A 22,163-nucleotide genomic window follows, 5' to 3' on the forward strand; every position below is an offset into this window, starting at 1 on the left:
CACCTGATTTAATTTAAGAGGGGGTGATCCACAAGGTTTCAAGGAGCCTTGGGCCAGGGGGACCTCAAGCCCAACTGCCTCGAGGCAATGGGGCCCAGGAGAGATGGGACATGTGGCCAGGTCCAGTGGGATACCAGGGCACATCCCACAGCTCCCAGCCCTGCATCCAACTGGGATCCAGCCAGCACCAGTCCCCTTCCATGGCCAAGTGACATGGAATCAGAGAATTATGGAACAGTTTGGGTTAGAAGGAACCTTAAAGCCCATCCAGTTCCACCCCATGCCACGGGCAGGGACACCTTCCACCATCCCAGGTTGCTCCAGGCCCTGTCCAACCCGGCCTTGGACACTTCCAGGGATGGGGCAGCCAAAGCTTCTCTGGGAAAATCCACACCCCCCAGTCTGTGGGATGGGCACAGCCAGGACCTGGTGGTGGCTCATCCCAACCACCACCTGGTGCCAGCTGTCCCAGTGATCCCGTGTCACCATCCCAGTGCCCAGACCCCACATCCTTCTGCTCCCCGAGCTCCAGCTGTGCCCCACAGCTGCCTCCTCTCAGGAAATGAGGAGGACACTTTGGGACACCTGAGGGAGCTTTGGGACACTTGAAGGAGCGACGCCCTTCCCAAGCCCCGCCGCGTGTGCTTCAAGTGTGTTTAATACTTACATAAAAAAAGGGACAAATATTTAAGGGTGTAAAAAAAAGTCGGTAGGAAAAGCGGCACAGACGAGTGTCTGGAGAGAGGGAACAGTCCAGGGCTCAGCTCAGGAGAGGCTCCACCTTCACCTTCTTCACCGGCGGCGGCCCCGTGTCCGGGCTGGGACACTCCTGCTTCAGCCCATCGTGGTGCTCCACCAGCACCTTCCCGGGACACGGCGTATTCCCGGGACACGGCGTATTCCCGGGACACGGCATTCCCGTGCCGTTGTGCTGGGAGACGGGCTCCTCCTTCAGCCACTTCCCGGGGGACGTGAGGAGCTGCTCCGGCCTCGGCAGCTCGGCGCTCTCCACCACCACCGGCCCCGTCCACTCGGGCACCTCCAGCCCCAGGAGCTTCATCAGCTTCGTCATCACGTCGTCCACGTAGGCGTGGATGCGCAGGTCGGCCTGTCTGTCCTGGGGTGGGGACACGGGACTGGGGACAAAGGGCCCCTCCCAGGGGCACCAGGAGATGTCCCCAGGGTGTCACACCCCGGGGGACACGCCCGGACACCCAGACAGAGAGCAGGGACAGGGTGGGACGGGGACAAGGGGAGCGATAAGGATGTCCCAGAAATCTGGGCGTTAAAGATTTCGGGTGATTGGGGCACCGAAATCAGGGCTGAGCAGAAGGTGGACCTGCTGAACTGGGGGAGGTTTAGGTTGGATCTCAGGGAAAGGTTCTTCCCCCGGAGGGTGGGTGGGCACTGCCCAGGCTCCTCAGGGTTTGGTCACAGCCCCGAGGCTGCCAGAGCTCCAGGAGGGTTTGGACAATGTTCTGAGAGACAGGGTGGGATTGTTGGGGTGTCTGTGCAGGGCCAGGAGTTGGACTCGATGATCCTGAGGGGTCTCTTCTAACTCAGCATATTCCATGATTTCACTGGGCTTTGATTCACCAGAGGATACATCAGGCTTTGGGCTGAGTTTTTATTCTGCTCTTAAAACTTGCTTGGATAAAGGTTGGACGGGGCTTGGAGCAACCTGGTCCAGTGGAAGGTGTCCCTGCCCATGGCAGGGGGTGGGACTGGATGAACTTCAAGGTCCCTTCCCACCCAAACCAGTCTGCAGATTTACCTGCAATTTCTAAGTGTTTATCTGGAATTGCAGGTTTAACTCCCACCTGGGAGGGGACAGGGACAAAGCTGGGCTGGGCCTGGGGGAGGTGACACGAGGGCAGAGGAGCAGCCCAGGGTGCAGAGGACGCTCACTCACGTGTTTGGTTGCCTGTAGGTTGACTATGACCAGCTTCCCTCCTCTCTTCTTGGTGATCAGCGGGAGGTTCCCGCTGGGTTTGATCTGCAGGGAGGTCCCAAGGGTGACAGAGAGATCAGCTTTCCTGCGGGGAGGAGACAACACTCCAGAACCACGGGATGCTTTGGGTTGGAAGGGACCTTAAAGCTCATCCAGTTCCACCTCCCACTCCCCAGGGTGCTCAGTCACCTGCAGGCTTCATCTGCCAGCGTGAGGTCACGGTCGGGCAGGGAATCTTCCCAGTCCAGGATGGTGTCTCGTAACTTCCCTCTGGAAAACACACACAGGGCCCAAGTTTTCCCCTGCCAGGCAGGAACAGCAGAGCTGCCCTGGCAGAGGTGAGGAAGGGGGAGAGTGGTGACCCAGCCCCTTGTCCCAGATCTTCCCACACCCTCAGCTGCTTCTCGTAAGCCTGAGGCACTGCTGGCCACTCCAAGAGATCCCTGCCATCACTCTCTACAACTCCCTGACAGGAGGGGGGAGCCAGGGGGGGGTTGGTCTCTTTTCCCAGGCAACCATCAGCAAGACAAGAGGGCTGGGTCTGAAGCTGTGCCAGGGGAGGTTTAGGTTGGAGATCAGGAAGAATTTCTTTCCAGAGAGGGTGCTCAGCCATTGGAATGGGCTGCCCAGGGAAGGGGTGGATTCTCCATCCCTGGAGGTTTTTAAGAAGAGACTGGATGTGGCATCAGTGCCATGGGCTGGGAACCACAGTGGGGTTGGATCAAGGCTTGGATTGATGATCCTGGAGGTCCCTTCCAACCCAGCTGATCCTATGATCCTATGATTCTATGATCCCTGCCATCTCACATCCAGCATTCCAGCAGGGATCCAGCCCCACCTGCAGGGCCCCAGCCCTACCTGCAGGCCCTCAGCCCGCGGGCCTTGGTGACGCTGCAGAGCCGGCCGGTGGGTTTGAGCCCCATGCTGCCCACCACGGCGTCCCGCACGTACTGCCTGCGGAGACACGGAGCCACTCAGGGCCAGCTGCTCAGGGGAGGGCTGGAATGCCCCCCCCCCGACGTGGAAAATCCCACCAAGCCCCCCTCCCCAGGCTCAGGGCACACGTACTTGCCGCATTTCACGCACTCTTCCACAAACATGTTCCCGTGGAGCTCAGCCAGCTTGTCCCTGTGGGAGAACAGGTGAGGTGGGAAAGGGGTGGAGAGCCCTGGAGCAACACCCCCCCTCCCTTCCTCACCAGGGCCCTGAAGCTCAAGGGCTTCCCTGCATTCCAGCTCTGCCAGGTGGGGGGTTCATCTCCCCGAGGCCACCACAGCAGGGACTGAGGAGGGACAGCATGTCCTGGCTTTTTACTTGGAATGCTTCCACCTGCAGCATCGATTCCAGCTCCTGACCCAGCTCAAATCTCTGCTCCTGGTAGCACCTGGATCTTTGCTTTCCTCAGCACCTCTCTGTCCCTGTGCCATCCCAGCCCTCTGAAACCCGTTTAGCCTGAAAGTCCCCTCGAGCTCGGTGCAGAAGCCAGAGGGAAACACAGCCATGCTCTGCCTGTGCTCCTCCAAACCCCCCACACAACTCCTGGGAACCTCCTCCAGGGGGGATGAGACAGGACTGACTTGATTTCCCCCAGTTTGGCCCCAGTTCAGCAGCATTGCTCAAGCACAGGCTTCGTTTGGGTGGCAGAGCTGGGCTCAACTGGAGTTCTGTCCTTATTCCCTATTCCTTTTCCCAGGGCTGTTCAGTTCAAACAGGCAAAGGTGGTGCTGGGAGAAGGACTCAGGGCTTTTAATCCCAGGAAATCCCCCCTGGAGGCAGCTCTGCTCAGCCAGAGATGGTTGAAGGTATTTGTGAGAAGCATCTTCTCCCAGATTCCTTCATGATCCTCATTCTCATCCCCACTCGTGGAATCCCAGGATGGTTTGGGTTGGAAGGACCTTAAAGATCATCCCATTCCAACTCCCCCCACGGGCAGGGACACCTCCCACTATCCCAGGTTGCTCCAACCTGGCCTTGGACCAGGGATAACAGAATATCCTGAGTTGGAAGGGACCCCCAAGGATCATCAGTCGAACTCCTGGCCCTGCCCAGGACACCCCAACAATACCACCATGTCCCTGAGAGCGTTTTCCAAAGCCTATTTCCCTTTTCCCATCCTTGTTTCCAAGGGCATCCACAGATTCTCTGGCAAACCTGTTCCGGCGCCTCAGCATAAAAACCCCAGAGGTCTGAACGTCAGTCCCAGACACTCAGCATCTTTCAAGCCTCAATGCCTCCCTTCCTTTTATTTTCTGCTGCTCTCCCCTCCCCTTCCCAGGCAGATCTGAGCACTTTTCCCTCCCACCAACAATCCCAGGCTGCTCTTAAGTGCCGGGAATGTGTTTTATAACGGGCTGGAGTTGGTGAAGGGCGAAGCTCCGGCTGTCACGAGGGCTGGGGGGAGAGGCAGGTTCCTTTGAGGACATCTTTGGAAGAGCCACTCCAGTCCCCCCCAGGCAGGGACTGGAGCTCTGGTACCCTCAGCTCTTCCCTGCAGAGGGAATTCTCGGAATCCTCGGGAATCCTCCGTGGGATCCCGACCTCGCCGCCAGGGAATCGGAGAGCACCGGTAAGTCAGAGCAGTTCCAGCCCCGGGACCTTCCCTCTCTCTCTTGCTGCTCTTGGAGATTCCCAGATTTATCAAGAGGCCAAATGCTTGTTAAGGCTCTTTGGGGCCCAGCACTGGTTTTACTGGAATTTAATGGAAGCAAATTGAGGCAGGGCCAGGATCCAGCGCTCCGAGAGCTCCGGCAAACTGGGGCGAGACACGTCTCTGCACCCAGAGCCATTCCAGCTGTTCCCATCCTCCCTCCTGTGCCTCCACCCCTCTGGATGGGTATGGAGAGGGTGGAAAGGACCCTGAGAACTGCTCTGAGCTGCTCCCAGGACCACGTGTCCTGCTTGGATCCAGATTCTCACCCCCAGGGCCCTGATCCCTCAGGGAGCACCGACACCTACAAACACCACGACCTGGATGGGGCTTGGAGCAACCTGGGATAGGGGAAGGTGTCCCTGCCCAGGGAAGGGGTGGGACTGGATGGGCTTTAAGGTCCCTTCCAACCCAAACCAGTCTGGGATTCCCTGACTCCATGATGTGGCACAGGAGAGCAGAAGGGTTAGATGGGATATTGGGAAGGAATTCCTCCCTGGGAGGGTGGTGAGGGACTGGGATGGAATTCTCAGAGAAGCTGCGGCTGCCCCATCCCTGGAAGTGTCCAAGGCCAGGTTGGAGCAACCTGGGATAGTGGAAAGTGCCCCTGCCCGTGGCAGGGGGTGGGATGAGACAGGATTTAAAGTCCCTTCCAACCCAAACCATTTTGGGATTCTACAATTCCATGACCTGTTTTTCCTGTGCACGAGAAGCATTTCCAGGGAGCAACAACCGAGGACAACTCCATTCCACCACCCTCTGGATTCGAACCACAGCCTCTAAATTCCAGCTGGTTCATCCCCTTCCAGCTTTCACTCCCCCTATCAGATTCCTCGGGAATCAAATCCCTTCCCCGGGGCTGGGAAAGGCAGGGGCAGTACCGTGGGAATCCCGAACGCACGTGCAGGCCATCCACGTTCTGGCTGACCAGGAATTTCAGGATTCCGACTCTCTGCAGCCCCAGCAGCGCCATGTGAGTCTTGGAGGGCCTGGCATTCTCAAAGGTGGTGTCGAATTTTGGGGAGAGCCCTTTCTCTTCCATGGTCCAGACACCATTGGGGCCCCTGCAGAAAGAGGGAAAGAGGGAGAAGGGATTGCTCAGGCCCCATCCATGTGGGATGAGCCAGGCCCTGTGGAATGGAGGTCAGGGACCACCAGGATTTCGGTGGCTGATGCAAGCAGAGCACACGGGGGGGATTTTGTGGGAAGAGCTGAACATCAGGGAGGTGTGAAAAAGGTGTTCACAGCTGGATCCAGGACTGATGGGATGGATGGATGGATGGATGGATGGATGGATGGATGGATGGATGGATGGATGGGGCAAACCAGAGCTTTCCAAGAGTTTTCCAAGCTGGAAGATGGACTTGGAGGAGGTGCCATCCCCTTACCTGAAGTCAGGGATGCCCGAGGCCGTGCTGATTCCTGCCCCTGTGTGAAAGACCACATTGGAGGAGCTCCGGATCAGCTCCGCCAGCTCCCGGACCTTCCGCTCCAGCTCCTCCGGAGGGTCGAAAATCTGGGCAGAGAGACAAACCCGGGATGGAGGGATGTGGGGGTGGATCTCCATGGGGTGCATGTGACTGTGGGTTACATTAGGAAGGAATTCTTCCCTGGGAGGGTGGGGAGGCCCTGGCACAGGTTTTCCCAGAAAAGCTGTGGCTGCCCCATCCCTGAAATGTCCAAGGCCAGGCTGGAGCAACCTGGGCTAGTGGAAGGTGTCCCTGCCCATGGCAGGGGGGTGGCACTGGATAATCCTTCAGGTCCCTTCCAACCCAAACCAGTGTGTGATCCTATGATCCCACACACCTCCCAGTAACCCACAGCTCTTCCTTATCCATGGAAGATTCCACATTCCTTAACAACAGAAGTGTTTAACGGGAGAGGAGCCCCCCTGTCCGAGCAGGGGGCAGGGCTGGGAACACCCAACGCTCCTGGGGTGTTTGCTGCTCTCCCAGGCAGCTGATCCAGGCTGGGCTCCAGGAGTGACCTGGGGCCACCCCACGTGTCACCAGCTGTCACCAGCAGTGCCACCAGCCCTGGGGACAGCGAGGGACACGGGAGCCATGGAGGTGGGACACGGGATTGGGGGGGAGCACTGTGCCCACCTGGATTGAATTCCTGAGATGCTTCTCCAGCCCCATCTCCTGGGGACAGGGACAAGGACAGGCCCCCGTGTGTCCCTGTCCCCTCACCCCAAAGCCTTTATAAGGGTCCCAAGTACTGCTGGGGTTCAGGGGGGGACGTGGAGGGATTTGGGGGATACATGGAGGGGACATGGAGGGGGCATGGGGTGGGACTGAGGGGGACAGAGAGGGGGACAGGGAATGGGCCTAAGGGAGATATGGGGGGAACCATGGGGGGGGATTATGGGGCCATGGAGGGGGTCATGGGGTGGGACTGGGAGGATAAGGAGGGAGCCACGGGGTGAGATGGGGAGGACATGGAGGGAATTATGGGATGGGCCTGGAGGGGTACAAGGAGGGGGTACAAGGTACATGGGGTGGGCTGAGGGGGGGACAAGGAGGGAGCCATGGGATGGATCTGGGGGGACAAAGAGGGGGCCACGGGGTGAGGCTGGAGGGGGGACAAAGAAGGATCCATGGGGTGGATCTGGAGGGGATACGGAGGGAGCAGTTGGATGGGGCTGGGGGGGTCATGGAAAGGGCCACGGAGGGGGGGCCAAGGACAGATATGGGGGGCCAAGGAGGGGGTCACGGGGTGGGGCTGGAGGGATAAGGAGGGAGCCGCTGGATGGGCGGGGGGCGCCTGGAAGGGGCCATGGAGGGGGGCCAAGGAGTGTTCCACGGGGCAGGGCTGGGCACACCCAAAGCGCTCGGTCCCTCCCGGGGTTGGGCTCCTCAGGGGTGTCCCCGCGGGGGCCTCGGCCGCGGTTGCCATGGGAACGCGCCGGGCCGGGGCAGGGCCCGTGGATGGCGGGGGGAGGCCCGGGCGGGCGGCGGTTCCGCTGCGGGCGGGCCGAGACCCCCCCCAGACGGTCGGAGGGTCCCCCCCGCGGGCGCTGCTCACCTCGGGGAGGCCGCACTTGCCCTTGTCCGAGTACGGGGACAGCCCGGCCGCGTAATTCACCGCCATCGGCGCGGCCGCACCGCGGCCGGAAGCGGAGCGCCGAGGGGGCGGGGCCTGAGCAGGACACGCCCCCGTGCCGCCGCCGCCATCTTTGTGTCGGGCAAAGCCCAAACCTTGCCCAAACCTTGCCCAAACCTGGGCTGTGCCCCCCCAACCCGGGCTGGGATGGGGGAGCGGGGAAAGGGGGTGACAGGGATGGGCAGGAGGTGACAGGGAGAGCAGGAGGTGACAGGGATGGGCAGGAGGTGACAGGGAGAGCAGGGGGTGCTGACGGGGGCCAGTGAGGGCAAAGGGGTGCCATGAAGGGCAAGGTAGGAGAGGGGTGGCAGGGGAGGATGGAAGGGCAGGAGGTGCTGGCAAGGACAGGGGGTGCCAGGGAAGGATGGTGGATGCCAGGGAGGGACAGGGGGTGCCAGGGAAGGGCAGAAGGTGCTGGCAAGGACAGGGGGTACCAGGGAAGGATGGCAGATGCCAGGGAGGGACAGGGGGTGTCAGGGAAGTTCAGGGGGTGTCGGGGAAGTTCAGGGGGTGTTGGGGAAGGCAGGGAGTGCTGGCAAGGGCAGGGGGTGCCAGGGAGAGGCAGGGAATGCCAGGGAAGGGAAGGAGGTGTCAGGCCAGGACAGGAGGTGCCACCAAGGTCAGGGGGTGCCAGGGCAGGGCAGCGAGTGCCAGGGAAGGATAGAGGTACCATCAAGGACAGGGGGGTCAGGGAAGAACAGGGGGGTGCCATGGAATTTCAGGGGGTGCCAAGGAAATTCAGGGGGTGCCAAGGAAATTCAGGAGGTGCCAACCATCAGGACCCAGCCGTGCCCGTCACCAGCTGCAGCCCCAGCCCCCGAGAGGGCTGAGCAGCCCAAGCTGAGCCCCCCCAGTTCCCCCTCCAGCCCATGTCCCCTCTGCCCCCTGTCCCTGGCACTGCAGGGACACACAGCCACACGGACGGACAGACAGACAGACCCCTCCCCAGCTGGCCCCCCCCGGACTGTAACCGCAGCCGCAGCCGTAACCCAACTCCCCGGGTCCTGTTCCCGGCTCCGCTGCGGCTGCGGGGACACGGGGACAGGGCTGGGAACAGCGGGACGGCACGGGGGGGCTGAGCTGTCCCCGGGGGGGGACAAACCCTCCAGCACGGCCATCCCCCCTCCAGGTGCCACGAGGCTGAGGTTGGAGCCACCATGAAGAGCCTGAGGGCCAAGTTCAAGAAGGGAGACGTGAGTGCCATCCCTGGGGGCTTGGGGGCACGGGGACCTCTCCTGGGATGTCCACAGGGACACGGGGACGTGCCCATGAGGATACAGGGATACAGGGACCACCCCTGGGATGCACACAGGGATATGGGGACCCACCCTGGGATGTCCTTGGGACATGGGGACCTGCCCTGGGATGTCCTTGGGACATGGGGACCTGCCCTGGCATATCCACAGGGACAGGAGGACACGGGGACCTGCCCTGGGATGTCCTTGGGGACATGGGGACCTGCCCTGGGATGTCCTTGAGGACATGGAGACCTGCCCTGGGATGCCCACAGGGACAAAGGGACCTGCCCTGGCATATCCACAGGGACGTGAGGACATGGGGACCTGCCCTGGGATGTCCATGAGGACACAGGGATACAGGGATCTGCCCCAGGATGTCCACAGGGATGTGGGCACCAGCTGTGGGATGTCCTTGAGGACACGGGGACCTGCCCTGGGATGTCCACAGGGATATGGGGACCTGTCCTGGCATATCCACAGGGACATGAGGACACGGGGACCTGCCCTGGTGTGTCCTTGGGGACATGGGAATCTGCTCCAGGATGTCCCAAATTTCACAGGGACACGGAGACTTGCCCTGGGATGTCCATGAGGACACAGGGATATAGGGACCTGCCCTGGGATGTCCATGAGGACACAGGGATACAGGGACCTGCCCTGGGATGTCCACAGGGACATGGGAACCTGCCCTGGGATATGGATGGGGACCTGCCCCAGAATGTCCCAAGTCTTACAGGGACTTGAAGACATGGAGATTCCCCCCAGGATGTCCCCAGTGTCACAGGGACACGGGAACACCCCCTGGGACAAGGAAGGGGTGGCTGCTCCCCACGGGGACAGCAGCCCCAAGGAGGTTGGCACTGCCACCCTGGCCGGTGGCATCGAGCCCCCAGCGCACCCCCGAGTGCTCCCAGAGCCATCCTTGGGAGTGGGGCAGAACAAAGGAGGGGGAAGCAGGTCCCAGGTCCCCTCGCTGTCCCCTCCCTGGTGCCAACTGCCAGCTTTCCAGCTGCCACAGCCCGCGGAAGCAGCGAGTCGATGCTCCTCAATTATTCAGGAGCCGCCTGGCACGGCCGAGGGCTCTGCCCCGGGGGCACAGGGTGACAGGGCGGGTGACAGGCACCCGGGGGACACGGCTGGGGACACGGGGACACAGGTTGGAGGCCCCCACCCACCTCAGGGGTGCTCCGTGCCTCAGTTCCCCCGCTCCGCCCTGGACAATCCCCTGGGAGGCTCCCGCTGTCCTGCTGCTCCCGGGGCTCTGCCAGGACAGTGTCTGGGACCCTCTGCACTTTGGGGGGAGTTCGGGGGGACCCGGAGATGCAGGCGGGGGGTCCTGCGCCCCCTTGGCCGCCGGGCTGCGGTGGGAGGTCAGTCCGTGCCCCCAGGGCGGGGCAGGGGGTCCCACGTCCCCCTCCTCGGGGGGCAGGATCTGAGGGGCAGGAGGATGCTCAGCCCTGCTTTGGGGGTGGTTTGATGCCTCGCTTGAGCTTGGGGTGGGAAAGCTGCGCCCACTCCCCAAGCCCTCCCACTGGAACTGGGACCAGTCTGGGTGCTGGTCGCTAACTGGGGGATGCTCCGTGGCGAGATGCGGGGATGCTGAGGAGGGAGAGAGGGAGGGGAGGAGGAGGAGGGAGGGACGGAGGGATGGAGGGAGGCGGGTCCCGCTTCCCACTGCGGCAGCCCCTGCCCCGCCCGGGCGGCGATGCTGCTCCGAGCCGGGCTCTGGGGTGGGCGGGCTGGCCCAGGCGGGGGGCGCGGGGTTTATGGCTGCCCGCCGCCTCCTCCTCAGCACCATGAAGCAGATCTGCCTCTGTGCCGCCGCCTCCTTCGCGGTACGTCCCCCCCGGGACCCCCCTCGGGACCCCTCCGGTCGCGTCCTGCGGGCTCAGCCGTGTCCCCCCCGCCCCGCCCGCACCCCCCGCGCCCCCATCCCCGGCCCCACCCCGGGGCTCCCCCTGCGCCCTCCCCAACCCGCTTTGTCCTTGCCCCACGAGGGGGTGGGGGGCGCGGGCACCACCCTCCCAGTTTGCCCAGTAACCCCGGGAGACTGGTGTACTCCCTGCCCCGCCGGGCTGGAGGGGCTCCGAGGGGTTCCCGGCGGGCACGGTGCCCCCGGGCTGGCTCGGGGCACGGTGCCAGCAGCTCCCGAAAGGTGACATCCATTTCCTGCCGCCGCGGCCGCAGCCGGCTCGGCTTTGTCGTCACCGGCCGCGGGGTGAACCCAGGACTTGCAGTCCTTGTCCTGGTGCTGTCCCGCTGCGGGTCAGTCCCTCGGGATAGGGATGAACGGGAGCACCGGGAAAGCGAGGTCCCTTCCAGCCCCTCTGCTGTGCACGGGGACGGTGTCGTGCGCCGTTATCCCAGCGAGGCTGGAGCATCCCAGGGGAGCTGCCCCGGCTTGGTCCTTTCCTCCTCAGGGCTGGGATTGGGATCAGTGGGGAGAACGGGGCAGGGTGGGGCTCCCTTGGGTGCTGGCTGTGTTTATTGGGGTGGCAGGGGCAGCCGGGCTCGTTCCCAAATCCCAGCCGGTCCCACTGGGTCTGTAAATGCCCTGGTCTGTGAGCTGCAAACTGGGAGGGGCTGGAGGGGACCCTCATCCCAGTCCCAGCTGAACCCTCCGTACTGGGAGTGGGACAGCACAGCCCCCAGCAGAGGGGCTGGCACAGAGACGGCCACCCCAAGGGGCAGGGCTGGGTGCAGGACAGCGGGGACGGGGACAAAGACAGCCCCCAGCCCAGCCCTGGGGACAGCACAGTGTCACACACGGTGTCACACACACACTGTCACACACACAGTGTCACACAGTGTCACACAGTGTCACACACACAGTGTCACACAGTGTCACACAGTGTCACACACAGTGTCACACACACAGTGTCACACACAGTGTCACACAGTGTCACACAATGTCACACAATGTCACCCAGTGTCACAGAGCTCCTCTGGGCTCTGTTGCAGAGCCAGGACTGGACCAAGAACGACGAGAAGCTCCTGCAGGCCGTGGACTACAACGATGCCGGGCGGGTGACGTCGCTCCTGCTCCGCAAGGGCCTGGTGCCCACCAAGCTGGACTCGGAGGGCAAATCCGCGTGAGTGCCACCCCCCGCCCCGGGGACAGGGCCGGGGACGAGGGACACGAGTGCCACGGTGCCACAGCCCCCCGGTCTCGCTGCAGGTTCCACCTGGCTGCCACCCGGGGGAACGTGGACTGCCTGGAAGCCATGCTGGCCCACGGCGTGGATGCCATGACCAAGGACAGCTCGGGTGAGGGCAGGGCCACCACGTGCCCCTGGCTACTGCCACGGGCCGCCCAGGGCCACCTGGTTGTCCCCAGGGGACAGAGGTGACGGCCACACCAGGAGTTCAAACCCTGAGCAATGAGGCTCCTGAGGATGTCCCTGTGTGCCCAGCCTGTGTGCCCATCCCTCTGCGTGTCCCCCAGGCTGTCCCCTGTGCCACAGTCCTGCTGTCCGTGCTCTGACCCGTCTGTCTGTCCCTCCCCAGGTTCCACTGCCCTGCACTTGGCCTCCAAGCACGGGCACCCTCAGTGTGTCAGCAAACTGCTGCAGGTACGGGGCAGGTGGAGAGGGAGGGAGGGGAGGAGGAGGAGGAGGAGGAGGAGGGTGCTGTGCCAGCAGAGTGTCCTCCCTGTCCTTGAACCCCCTTCCCTCACCAGTGCCCTGACCTGGCATGGTGATTCCTGGCTCTGTGTGGTGCTGCCTGGCACCTGCCCGGCCTTCTACGATGCCACAGAGCCACAGGCTGGCTGGCTGTCTCCTGTCCTTCATCACATCATGGAGCCACAGCTGGTTGTCTGTCCCCTGTCCTTCACCAGGCTGTCTGTCTGTCCCCTGTCCCCCCATGGAGCCACAGGCTGTCTGTCTGTCCCCTGCCCTCCACTGTTCCAGGGAGCTGTGTCCACTCAAGGAGTCTGTCTGTCTGTCCCCTGTCCTTCACTTGGCTGTCTGTCTGTCTGTCCCCTGTGTTCCACCACACCATGGAACCCCTGTCTGTCTGTCTGTCTGTCCCTTGCCATCCACCGTGCCACGCAGCCATGCCCACTCAAGCAATCTGTCAGCCTGTGCCCTGCCCTCTCCCGTGCCACAGAACCACATCCCCTCGAGTGGTCTGTCTGTCTGTCTGTCTGTCCCTGTCCTGTAACCCAGGCTCTGTCCCTCAGGCCTCCTGCCCTGTGGACGTGGCCGACGGCAGCGGCCGGACCGCGCTGCACCTGGCAGGTGAGTGGGGACAGTGGGGACAGTGGGGACAGTGGGGACAGTGCCACCCTGCCCTGTCCCCGGGGAGGGAGCGCTCAGCTCTGTCCCTTCCACAGCCGTCAGCGGCTGCATCTCGTGCTCCGAGATCCTCTGTGACTTCAAGGCCCCCTTGAACATCAAGGACAAGGTGAGGTCCTGCTGCTCCTCGTGCTCCTCGTGCCAGGCTGTGCCTGCGGGGTGTGGAAATCAGGGGGGGATATCAGGTCTGCTCCTCCTCACCCCCCCTGCCCTGCCCAGGACGGCTCCACCCCGCTGATCCTGGCTGCCAAGATGTGCCACTCGGAGCTGTGCCGGTACCTGCTGCACCGCGGCGCCGCCGTCAACAGCCGGGACCTGCAGGGCAGGTGGGGCCGCGCCGGCGGGCACCGGGAGGGCACGTGGAGACCAAGGGGATGCCCCCCTCACCTCTGCTGTCCCCCCGTGCCCAGGACAGCCCTGATGCTGGCCTGTGAGAGCGGCAGCGTGGAGACCGTGGAGGTGCTGGTCAACGCCGGCGCCCGCGTGGCCGTGGTCGACGCCACGGGCCACGACGCCGCTCACTACAGCCTGGCCACGGGCAACGCCCTCATCCAGCACTTCCTGCAGGAGGCTGCTCAGCGCCGCTCCTGGGCCAGCGGTGAGGCAGCCGTGGCACCCTGGTGCTCCCTGTGCCCCGGGGATGGAGTGGGAGGGGGTCATCACCCCGCAGGGGATGGACCCGCAGGGGGATTGGCACCGTCAGGGCGCTTTGGGGCGGGGATGGAGGAGGCTGGGTGAGGCTGGGGGGCACATGGCCTCTTCTCCTGGGCACCAAGGCTGCCTTTGGCTGTGCTGTCACCAGCTGAGGTGGTGCTGACCCTCGGTTGCTTGGCTCGGTGTCTGCGCGTGCTTGTACACGCGTGTTCACGCGTGTTTGCATGTTGAGAGGGTCTCAGTGCATGGGTGTTTTCACATGTGCCTGTGTGTGCACGTGTCTCCCTGTGTCTGCACTGCATCCCTGTCCTTCAGACCTGTGTGCATCCCTGTATTTGTCTGTCTGTGTCCCCTTGAACACTGTGCACTCACGTGTGTGTGTCCCCGAGTGTCCCCACACCCACACGGGCTCTGGTCCCCTACAAACTTCCCTCCTGTTTCTCTTCCCTCCCGCTCTGCCCCTCAGAAGAGGAGTCAACTGAGCAGACATCCCAGGTGAGGGTCTGCCAGGGGGTCCCCCAGGGCTCTCTGAGGTGGCACTGGGTCAGGGAGGACAGAGGTCACCGTGGGTGTGATGTCCCCTCTGCCCTGGTGTCTCCACAGACCTCTTCCCCCAGCCAGTCATCCGTCAGGGAGAAGAGCAGCACCCCGAGGAAGAGGAAGGCCCCTCTGCCTCCCCTGGGCACCCTCAGCCAGGTGAGAGGGGGTCCCCCTTAGCTCCAGGTCCTCACCTGGCTCGCTTGCAGGGCACACCCCTGTGCTGGCCTCGGGGGGTCCCCACCCCGCCAGAGCCTCTCCTTCTCTCCCTGGGGTCAGAAAGCGCCCTCAGGCACACGGTGGGATTTTTGGGGTGTCCCGTGCCAGGAGTTGGACCCGACAATCCTCATGGGTCCCTTCCAGCTCGGGGGATTCCATGATTCTGTGATTACCTGCAGGAGGACCGGGACGCCTACGAGGAGATCGTGAGGCTGCGGCAGGAACGGGCCCAGTTCCTGCAGAAGATCCGGGGCTTGGAGCAGCAGGAGAAGCAGCGCCGGGAGGTACCAGCTGCAGGGCCCTGGGGAGATGGCACCGTGTCCCTGGGGAGCGGAGGGGACAGTGGGGATGGGGACAGCGGGGATGGGGACAGCAGGGATGGGGACAGCGGGGATGGGGACAGCATTCATCCCTCCCTGTTTTCTCTCTGGGTCCTGCTAGAGGGCAGAGCTGGATGAGGGCTCCCTGCGCTCCATGGAGAAGCAGGTAAAGGCCAGTGAGGAGCTTGGGGTGCTCCTGGTGCTGGGAATGCCATCGGGACTCTGGTGGGAGCCAAGAGGACCCAATTCCTGCACCCTGCCCCACAGATCCAGGAGCTGGAGCAGCAGCTGGCGGCCCGGGATGGGGAGAAGGAGCGGCTGGGCAAGGAGGTGGAGGCTCTGCGGAGCCGCTTGTCCTCGCTGGAGGTGGGTGTGGGCAGCAGCTGGCAGTGCCAGGGGCTGGGAGGGGTGTCAGTGAGGGTCACCACCACCCTGCGTCCCCAGAACGAGAAGGAGAACACGAGCTACGACATCGAGACGCTGCAGGATGAGGAGGGAGAGCCACTTGAGTTCCCAGGTAGGGCCCTGAGGGCCTCCCGAGGCCACCTCGGGGGGGTGGCACTGGGGAGTGGGGGTGTGGGTGGGCACGGGTGGGCACCGAGCGGAGTCCCTGTGCCCCGCAGGAGCGGAGCTGCTGCTCTCCAAGAAGACGCTGAGCCCCTCGGCCGAGGAGCTGCTGGCCACGCTGCAGGGGCAGGTGCAGTCCCTCACCGTGCAGAACAAGGAGCTGAGAGACAAAATACAGGCACGTCCCCGTCTGTCTGTCTGTCTGTCCCTCCCTCCTCTGCCCCCTGTCCCGCGGGGGCCTCACGGTGTCCTCGCAGGTGCTGGAGAACTACGAGCGGGACGAGAGCAGCGTGACCTCCCCGGGGGACGTGGTGCCTGCCAGCCTCTACCGGGCCCTGCAGCGGGAGCTGGAGCAGCTGCGGGCACAGGGCGCGAGGGGCGAGGCCGGGGGGCGGCCGGAGGGGCAGCGTGGTGCCGCTGAGAGAGCCCTGGAGCAAATCCCAGAGGGATTCCCGGAGGGAAGCGCGGCTCAGGGGCTCGCTGAGGAGCCGGCCTGGACGTGGGGCGAGTGCAAGGCAGTGCTGGGTGAGCTGCAGGTGCCACAACCACCGCCCTCCTCCTCCTCCTCCTCCTCCTCGGGCGCGGAGCTGGCGGAGGCGCGGGCGGCCCTGCAGCAGGCACGGAAAGCTCTGGACGAGCGGGAGCAGCAGCTGAAGGATCTGCAGGCCCGGCTGGAGGCCGCAGAGGCCGCGGCCTCGCCGGGAGCCTCCGCGGAGGAGGCGTCAAGGGAGAAGGAAGCGCTGCTGGAGCGCTGCGGGCGGGCGGAGGCCGAGGCCGAGGCGCTGCGGCGGGAGCTGGAGGCCAAGGCGCGGCGCGAGCCGGAGCCGGGAGCGCGCGAGGAGCCGGCGGAGCTGGCGGAGCTGCGGGAGGCCCTGGCGCGGCGGGAGGCTGAGCTGGGCAGCCTGCGGGAGCAGCTGGCAGCGCGGCCCGTGGGGCGGCGGGAGCACGAGGAGGCCCTGGCGCGGCTGCGGCAGGCGCGGGCCGAGGGCTGGGTGCCGCGGGACGAGCACGCCCGCGCCACGGCCGCGCTGGAGGAGCAGGCGCGGGCGCTGCGGGAGCGGCTGGCGCAGCTGGAGGCGGCGGCCGAGGCCAAGGGGCGCGAGGCCTCCCGGCTGGAGGCCGAGCTGGCGGCGGCTGTGCCGCGCGCCGAGCACGAGGCGGCGGCGGCGGCGCTGCGGGAGGAGGCGGCGGCGCTGGGCCGGCGGCTGGAGGAGCTGGGCCGGCGGCACGAGAGGACATGCGAGGAGGTGTTCAGGGTGCAGCGGCAGGCGCTGTTCATGAAGAGCGAGCGCCAGGCGGCCGAGGACGGGCTGGCGGCGGCGCAGAAGCAGCTGGAGGAGGCGCGGGCCGAGGCACGGCGGCTGCGGGAGCTCCACGGCCACGCCGAGGACGCGGCTCGGCTGGTCAAGGAGAGGGACAGGAAGGTACGGGGGGGGACGGACACGGGGCAGAGGTTTGGGGGGAGTGGGGGGTCTGACATTCCCAGCCCTCTGAAACCCGTTTGGTCTGAAAGTCCCCTCAAGCTCGGTGCAGAAGCCAGAGGGAAACAGCCACGCTCTGCCTGTTCTCCTCCAAACCCCACAACACCTGGGAACCTCCTCCAGGGGGGATGAGACAGGACTGACTTGATTTCCCCCAGTTTGGCCCCAGTTCAGCGGCGCTTGCTCAAGCACAGGCTTCGTTTGGGTGGCAGAGCTGGGTAAACCAGAGCAGGAGCACCACAGGGGTCTGTCCTTATTCCCTATTCTTTTTCTCAGGGCTGTTCAGTTCCAACAGGCAAAGGTGGTGCTGGGAGAAGGACTCCGGGGCTTTTAATCCCAGGAAATCCCCCCCTGGAGGCAGCTCTGCCTCTGGGAGCTGCACACATGGAGTTACAGAATGGTTTGGGTTGAGGGGGATCCTAAAAATCATCCAGTGCCACCCCTTGCCACGGGCAGGGACACTTTCTACTATCCCACTTTCTACTACCAACCCAGCCTTGGACACTTCCAGGAGTGGGGCAGCCACAGCTTCTCTGCCCAACCTGTGCCAGGGCCTCCCTTCCCTCCCAGAGGAGAATTTCCTCTGCTCTCCTGGCTCTTCCCTGGTTTTCCCTTCCCCTTCCCAGGCACGGGGCCCACCCAGGGCTGCACCCCAGCAGGGTTGGGGTGCGGGGTCCCCCTGATCTCTGTGCACTCTGCAGATCACGGAGCTCTCCAAGGAGGTTTTCAGGCTGAAGGAAGCCCTGAACGCCCTCCCCAAGCCAGGGGACCAACCACAGTCCCCCCCCAACACCGCAGCGCTCCAGGACAGGATCCGAGCGCTGGAGGAGAAGCTGGAGGTGGGCCCTGGGGGGTTTGGTGGCCGTCACCTGGTGGGTTCTGGGCTCCCACGAGCCCCCAGCCCTGTGGCCAAACCCCCCTCCCTGTCCTGCAGGAGACAGAGGTGCGGCACAGCAAGGTGGTGACACTGTACCGGAGCCACCTGCTCTATGCAGTGCAGGTGAGAGGGGGACAGGGCTGGGGGGACAGCTGGGGACACCGCTGGGGGGGGCTGGGCCACCTGCCAGCCACGCCTTGGTGCCCACAGCAGGCAAACACGGGGCTGGGATGGAGGTTGGGAAGAGCTGGGGGCAGAGGTGTGGGGGACTGAGGGACTGGTGCCAGCCCAGGGGCGCTTGGGACACACACAGAGACCTCCTGATGTCCCCCTTCGATGTCCCCATCGATGTCCCCTCCACGCCAGGGCCACATGGATGAGGACGTGCAGAGGCTCCTGTGCCAGATCCTGAGGATGCAGCGGCTGCAGGAGCAGAGCAGATGAGCCCCTGCCAGCACGGCAGTGCCATGGGGGGCGGTGGCACTGCCAGTGACACGGGGTGGGGACGGGTCTGTCACAGCACCCTCTGTGCCCCTTTGCTTGCCCTGTCACTGGCACCCACCCCCCACACCCACCCAGACCCCGCTGCCCCCCGACCCAGCACAGCAGCAATAAAGTATTTATAGCCACACCAATTTTGGCTCCTCTCTGGGGGCACCAGGGTGGGCACGGGGGGCTGTGTGGGGAGCTGGGGGGGACAGCAGGGGATCAGTGCCACCATCTCCAGCCCCGCTGTCCTCAGAGGGTGACTGTGAAGGAAGGGGGCTCAGAGGCAGTGTGGGAAGGTGGGAACCCTCTTGGCCAGGGCTGGAATCCCTTTCCCGTGAGCCTGGGGCCCCGAGCGTGGGGATCCCAGTGGAACAACACTGGGAAGTGTGTTGGTCCCCACGGGGGATGGCGTTTCCTGCCCGAGGAAGTGGGATGAGGCCGTGGCTTCCCGCTCCGCTGGGGACACTCCGGTCCCAGAGGCCTGGCCCTGCTGTGGTGAGGATTTTGGGGGACTGGGCTCCCCACGGGGCTGGGGGCAGAGGAGGGGGTGTTGGGGGTCTGGGGTGACCCCACAGCACCTGGTTTAGGGCACTGCAGGAGCCCCAAATCCAAGGAAAGTGAGGGATGTCCCTCCTGGGGTTGAGCCAGCCCAGGGATACAGCGGGAGGTGACAAGGGCAGGATCTGTCCCTGTGGGGCTGGGCTTGGGGACAGCAGGGAGCTCAGCTGGGCCCCCGGGCTGGGCTTCGGGGGTTTCTCTGAGGGATGGTCCCACCCTGGATGTCCATGGGGGTGGGGGCCATCCCAGGGTGCAGGTCCAGGCCTGGAGTGATCCTATATCTCAATTCCGGGCATGGGACTGCAGGGGTGGCTGCAGGGCCCGGTAGGAAACTGTGGGAACAGCAGGAGTTTTCATTCCCTCTCCTCCCTGGCAGCAGGATCTGGTCACCACAGCCAGAATCCATCCCTGTCCCTGAGGTGTGTGGCACAGCCAGAGGGGACACTGAGGCACAACACTGTGGGGTGGCCCAGAGAGGGGTTTGAACCCCCCCCCAGCTTCAAGGTGATGTCCCCAGGCCCTGTGGTGTCCCTGCTGTCCCCTGCCCTGGGGTTTGATTGTCCTGCCTGTCCCCACAGGTCACTGGGCAGCTCCTCTGAGCCTCCTGACATGAACTGGCTTTGGGTGGTGGCTTTTGTGGCACCTGCCTGCACCATCCCCTACAACGGCACTGGGGACAGGGACAATGGGGACAGAGGTATGGGGGACTGGGGGGAGTGGGATGGAGGTTGGGAAGAACAGGGGACTGGGATGGAGGGACTGGGGGAGTGGGATGGAGGTTGGGAAGAACAGGGGACTGGGATGGAGGGACTGGGGGAGTGGGATGGAGGTTGGGAAGAACAAGGGACTGGGATGGAGGGACTGGGGGAGTGGGAGGGAGTATGGAGGGAAATAGGTGACATGGGGGGACAGAAACAGGGGCGTGGAGGGACTAGTGGTGGAGGAACAGGGACAGTGGGGGCCTGGGGACATGAGGGCATCAAGGGCAGAGTCGGGGGGCTGGGGGCACTGGGGTGTTGGGAATGGCACTGGGGGGCCCAGGGGGGCACAGACCCTTCCTGCCCCAGTGTCACCCCCACCATGGCACATCCCCCTGACCCCTCTCTGGGCCCCCTCCCGTGTCCCCCCAGCCCGCTGTGCCCCCCAGCACAGCCCCCTGGGCACCGAGGTGCTGCTGCAGTGCCCAGGGGGTCTGTCCGAGTGGCGCCGGGGGGGCACCGTCCTGGGCACGTCCCCTGCCCCGGGGTTGGCCCTGCCCAACGCCAGCCTGGCCCACGAGGGCAACTACAGCTGCCACCACCCTGGCACCGGCGAGACCTGGGCCACCATCTGCCTGCGCCTGGGCTGTGAGTGACCCTCCCCAGCCCCACCATGGCCCCCAGTGCTGCTGAGGGAGTCCCCTGGGGACACTGGCAGTGGGGTGACCCCTGTCCCCTTCCCCAGACCCCCCCTCTCCACCCGCCATCGAGTGCTGGGCCACCAGTTACCCGCAGGCTGTGAACTGCTCCTGGGCTCTGACCCCCGACCCGCTGCTGGACACCGACTTTGTGGCCACATACAGGTCAGTGGGGGGGTCCTCAAAGCCCAGCTGAGCCCCCCCTGTGTCTGTGTCACCCCCCCTGTGTTTGTGTCACCCCCCCTTCACCCAGCTGCCCCCTGTGCCCCCCAGGCACGGCACAGACACGGGCGAGTGCGAGCGCACGGGGCCGTGGAGCTGCTCCTTTGGGGACCTGCAGGTGTTTTCCCTCACCCCCTATGTGGTGAATGTGACGGCTGTGAACCCCCTGGGCACTGCCTCTGGAATCCTGCCCTTCCTCCTGGAGAACATCAGTGAGTGCAGCTGGCATGGGGGGACACTGGAGTCCCCTCCACACCCGTCGCACCTCACCCTCCACGGGTCTGATCCAGATACCTTTGGGTCTTTCCCCTCTGGTTTCTCCCTTCCCTGGGATGTGGGATCATCAGTGCGATGATTTGGGGGTCTCAGGTTGTCTCTGCAGCCTGCATTGCACAGCTCAGCTCACAGGGAGGGGACACATGGTGTCCCTGGATCCCCCTGAGTGTCCCTGGATCCCCCAGGCATCACCTTCCCCTTCATTTAAAAAAGAAGAAAAAAGGCTTTTTACACAGGCAGATGGTGGTAGGATGTGGGGAACGGTTTTAATCCACACGAGGAGAGATTGAGATGGGATATTGGGAAGGAATTCCTCCCTGTGGGTGGGGAGGCCCTGGCACAGGTTGGGCAGAGAAGCTGTGGCTGCCCTATCCCTGGAAGTGTTCAAGGCCAGGCTTGAACTTGGGATAGTGGAAAGTATCCCTGCCCATGGCAGGGGTGGAACTGGATGGGCTTTAAGGTCCCTTCCAACCCAAACCATTCTGGGATTCCCTGATTCCTTATCTCCCTGTCCCTCAGTAAAGCCAGACCCCCCTGAGGACCTGAGGGTCTCCCCCATCCCTGGAGAGACCACAAAGCTGCTGCTGGAGTGGAGCCCTCCGGCATCCTGGCCCTTCCCAGAGTACTTCCCACTGAAGTATCACCTCCGCTACACCCGGGACAATAATTCTGTCCCCACCACGGTACTGCCACCCCCCTGCTCCCACCCGGGGCAAACAGGCTGCCCTGCACACACAGGGCCGTGTCCCCGGCGGTCCCTAACCCTGCTGTCCCCAGATCGGGCCATTCGAGCTGACATCCCACATCCTGACCGACGTGGAACCCGGGACCCTCCACCACATCCAGGTGGCCGCCAAGGAGGTGGCGGATTTCGGGGAGTCCAGCGCCTGGAGCCTGCCGGCCTCAGGGACACCCTGGGAGGGGCCGTGACGGGCAGGGCAGGGCCACTGTCCCCTGTCCCAGCGAGGGACCCCAGTACTGCCAGGAACGGGCAATAAACCGGCTGCAGGCTCTGCCCCTGTTCTGATTGTGTGGGATGTTTGTGACGGCTGAGCTGCCCCTGGGGGTGGTCCCTTCACCGCCCCAGGACAGTCCCTTTTCTGCCACTGAGGAAGGTCCCTTTTCTGCCCGAGGATGGTCCCTTTTCTGCACCTGGACGACCCCTTCGGTGCCTCAGTACGGCCCCTTTTTACTGCCCCAGGATGGTCCCTTTCCTGCCTCAGGACGGTCCCTATCCTGCCCTCGGGGACTGCCGCTTCACTCCCCCGGAACGGTCCCTTTGCTGCCCCAGGACGGTCCCTTTGCTGCCCCTGGGGTCGATCTGTTTT

The 22,163-nt window shown here is 64.1% G+C and overlaps 3 protein-coding genes across 5 annotated transcripts; 2 read left to right on the plus strand and 1 right to left on the minus strand.

The window, feature by feature from the left end:
- Nucleotides 1-7,726, minus strand: SIRT6 (sirtuin 6). The gene is made up of 8 exons (XM_051769318.1): nucleotides 7,626-7,726; nucleotides 5,987-6,114; nucleotides 5,480-5,662; nucleotides 3,020-3,079; nucleotides 2,810-2,905; nucleotides 2,141-2,221; nucleotides 1,913-2,036; nucleotides 1-1,117 (listed from the first exon to the last, which is right to left on the minus strand). Exons 1-8 carry the CDS (start codon nucleotides 7,689-7,691, stop codon nucleotides 761-763), a joined length of 1,095 nt encoding a protein of 364 aa, XP_051625278.1. The 5' UTR covers nucleotides 7,692-7,726; the 3' UTR covers nucleotides 1-760.
- Nucleotides 7,727-8,253: 527 nt separating this feature from the next.
- Nucleotides 8,254-18,516, plus strand: ANKRD24 (ankyrin repeat domain 24). 2 transcript variants are annotated; one of them, XM_051769308.1, is made up of 19 exons: nucleotides 8,254-8,896; nucleotides 11,903-12,033; nucleotides 12,120-12,208; nucleotides 12,449-12,513; nucleotides 13,125-13,182; nucleotides 13,278-13,348; nucleotides 13,459-13,565; nucleotides 13,650-13,837; nucleotides 14,360-14,388; nucleotides 14,497-14,589; nucleotides 14,829-14,933; nucleotides 15,091-15,135; nucleotides 15,237-15,335; nucleotides 15,414-15,486; nucleotides 15,593-15,714; nucleotides 15,794-16,960; nucleotides 17,719-17,856; nucleotides 17,952-18,017; nucleotides 18,261-18,516. In XM_051769308.1, exons 1-19 carry the CDS (start codon nucleotides 8,861-8,863, stop codon nucleotides 18,336-18,338), a joined length of 2,760 nt encoding a protein of 919 aa, XP_051625268.1. In that variant the 5' UTR covers nucleotides 8,254-8,860; the 3' UTR covers nucleotides 18,339-18,516. The 2 variants fall into 2 exon arrangements, with proteins under 2 accessions (XP_051625268.1, XP_051625266.1); XM_051769306.1 differs by lacking the exon at nucleotides 8,254-8,896 and adding an exon at nucleotides 10,580-10,776.
- A 296-nt stretch (nucleotides 18,517-18,812) lies between these two features.
- EBI3 (Epstein-Barr virus induced 3) lies at nucleotides 18,813-21,850 on the plus strand. Of its 2 annotated transcripts, XM_051769328.1 has the most exons (8): nucleotides 18,844-18,878; nucleotides 19,318-19,445; nucleotides 19,520-19,638; nucleotides 20,072-20,287; nucleotides 20,385-20,502; nucleotides 20,611-20,771; nucleotides 21,355-21,518; nucleotides 21,613-21,850. In XM_051769328.1, the coding sequence occupies exons 3-8, from the start codon at nucleotides 19,551-19,553 to the stop codon at nucleotides 21,763-21,765; spliced, it is 900 nt and encodes a 299-aa protein (XP_051625288.1). In that variant the 5' UTR covers nucleotides 18,844-18,878; nucleotides 19,318-19,445; nucleotides 19,520-19,550; the 3' UTR covers nucleotides 21,766-21,850. The 2 variants fall into 2 exon arrangements, with proteins under 2 accessions (XP_051625289.1, XP_051625288.1); XM_051769329.1 differs by lacking the exon at nucleotides 19,318-19,445 and having other exon boundaries at nucleotides 18,813-18,878.
- The last annotated feature ends 313 nt before the right edge of the window (nucleotides 21,851-22,163 follow it).

This window comes from Manacus candei, unplaced genomic scaffold, assembly GCF_025592945.1.
Source record: "Manacus candei isolate 608988 ecotype Guabito, Panama unplaced genomic scaffold, ASM2559294v1 h1tg000106l, whole genome shotgun sequence".
In the NCBI taxonomy this organism is placed as follows: domain Eukaryota; kingdom Metazoa; phylum Chordata; class Aves; order Passeriformes; family Pipridae; genus Manacus; species Manacus candei.

Bases quoted from the DNA above. Each gene is read 5' to 3' on its own strand.
- EBI3 (XM_051769329.1), top strand. From the start codon at position 19,551: ATGAACTGGCTTTGGGTGGTGGCTTTTGTGGCACCTGCCTGCACCATC. The intron at 20,503-20,610 runs GTCAGTGGGGGG...TGTGCCCCCCAG, and splicing joins GACTTTGTGGCCACATACAG to GCACGGCACAGACACGGGCG. The intron at 20,772-21,354 runs GTGAGTGCAGCT...CCTGTCCCTCAG, and splicing joins CTTCCTCCTGGAGAACATCA to TAAAGCCAGACCCCCCTGAG.
- SIRT6 (XM_051769318.1), bottom strand. From the start codon at position 7,691: ATGGCGGTGAATTACGCGGCCGGGCTGTCCCCGTACTCGGACAAGGGC. The intron at 5,663-5,986 runs GTAAGGGGATGG...CTCTTTCTGCAG, and splicing joins TCGGGCATCCCTGACTTCAG to GGGCCCCAATGGTGTCTGGA. The intron at 1,118-1,912 runs GTGAGTGAGCGT...TCCCCACCCCAG, and splicing joins ACCTACAGGCAACCAAACAC to GACAGACAGGCCGACCTGCG.
- ANKRD24 (XM_051769306.1), top strand. From the start codon at position 10,708: ATGGCTGCCCGCCGCCTCCTCCTCAGCACCATGAAGCAGATCTGCCTC. The intron at 14,590-14,828 runs GTGAGAGGGGGT...GATTACCTGCAG, and splicing joins CCCTGGGCACCCTCAGCCAG to GAGGACCGGGACGCCTACGA. The intron at 15,715-15,793 runs GCACGTCCCCGT...GTGTCCTCGCAG, and splicing joins AGCTGAGAGACAAAATACAG to GTGCTGGAGAACTACGAGCG.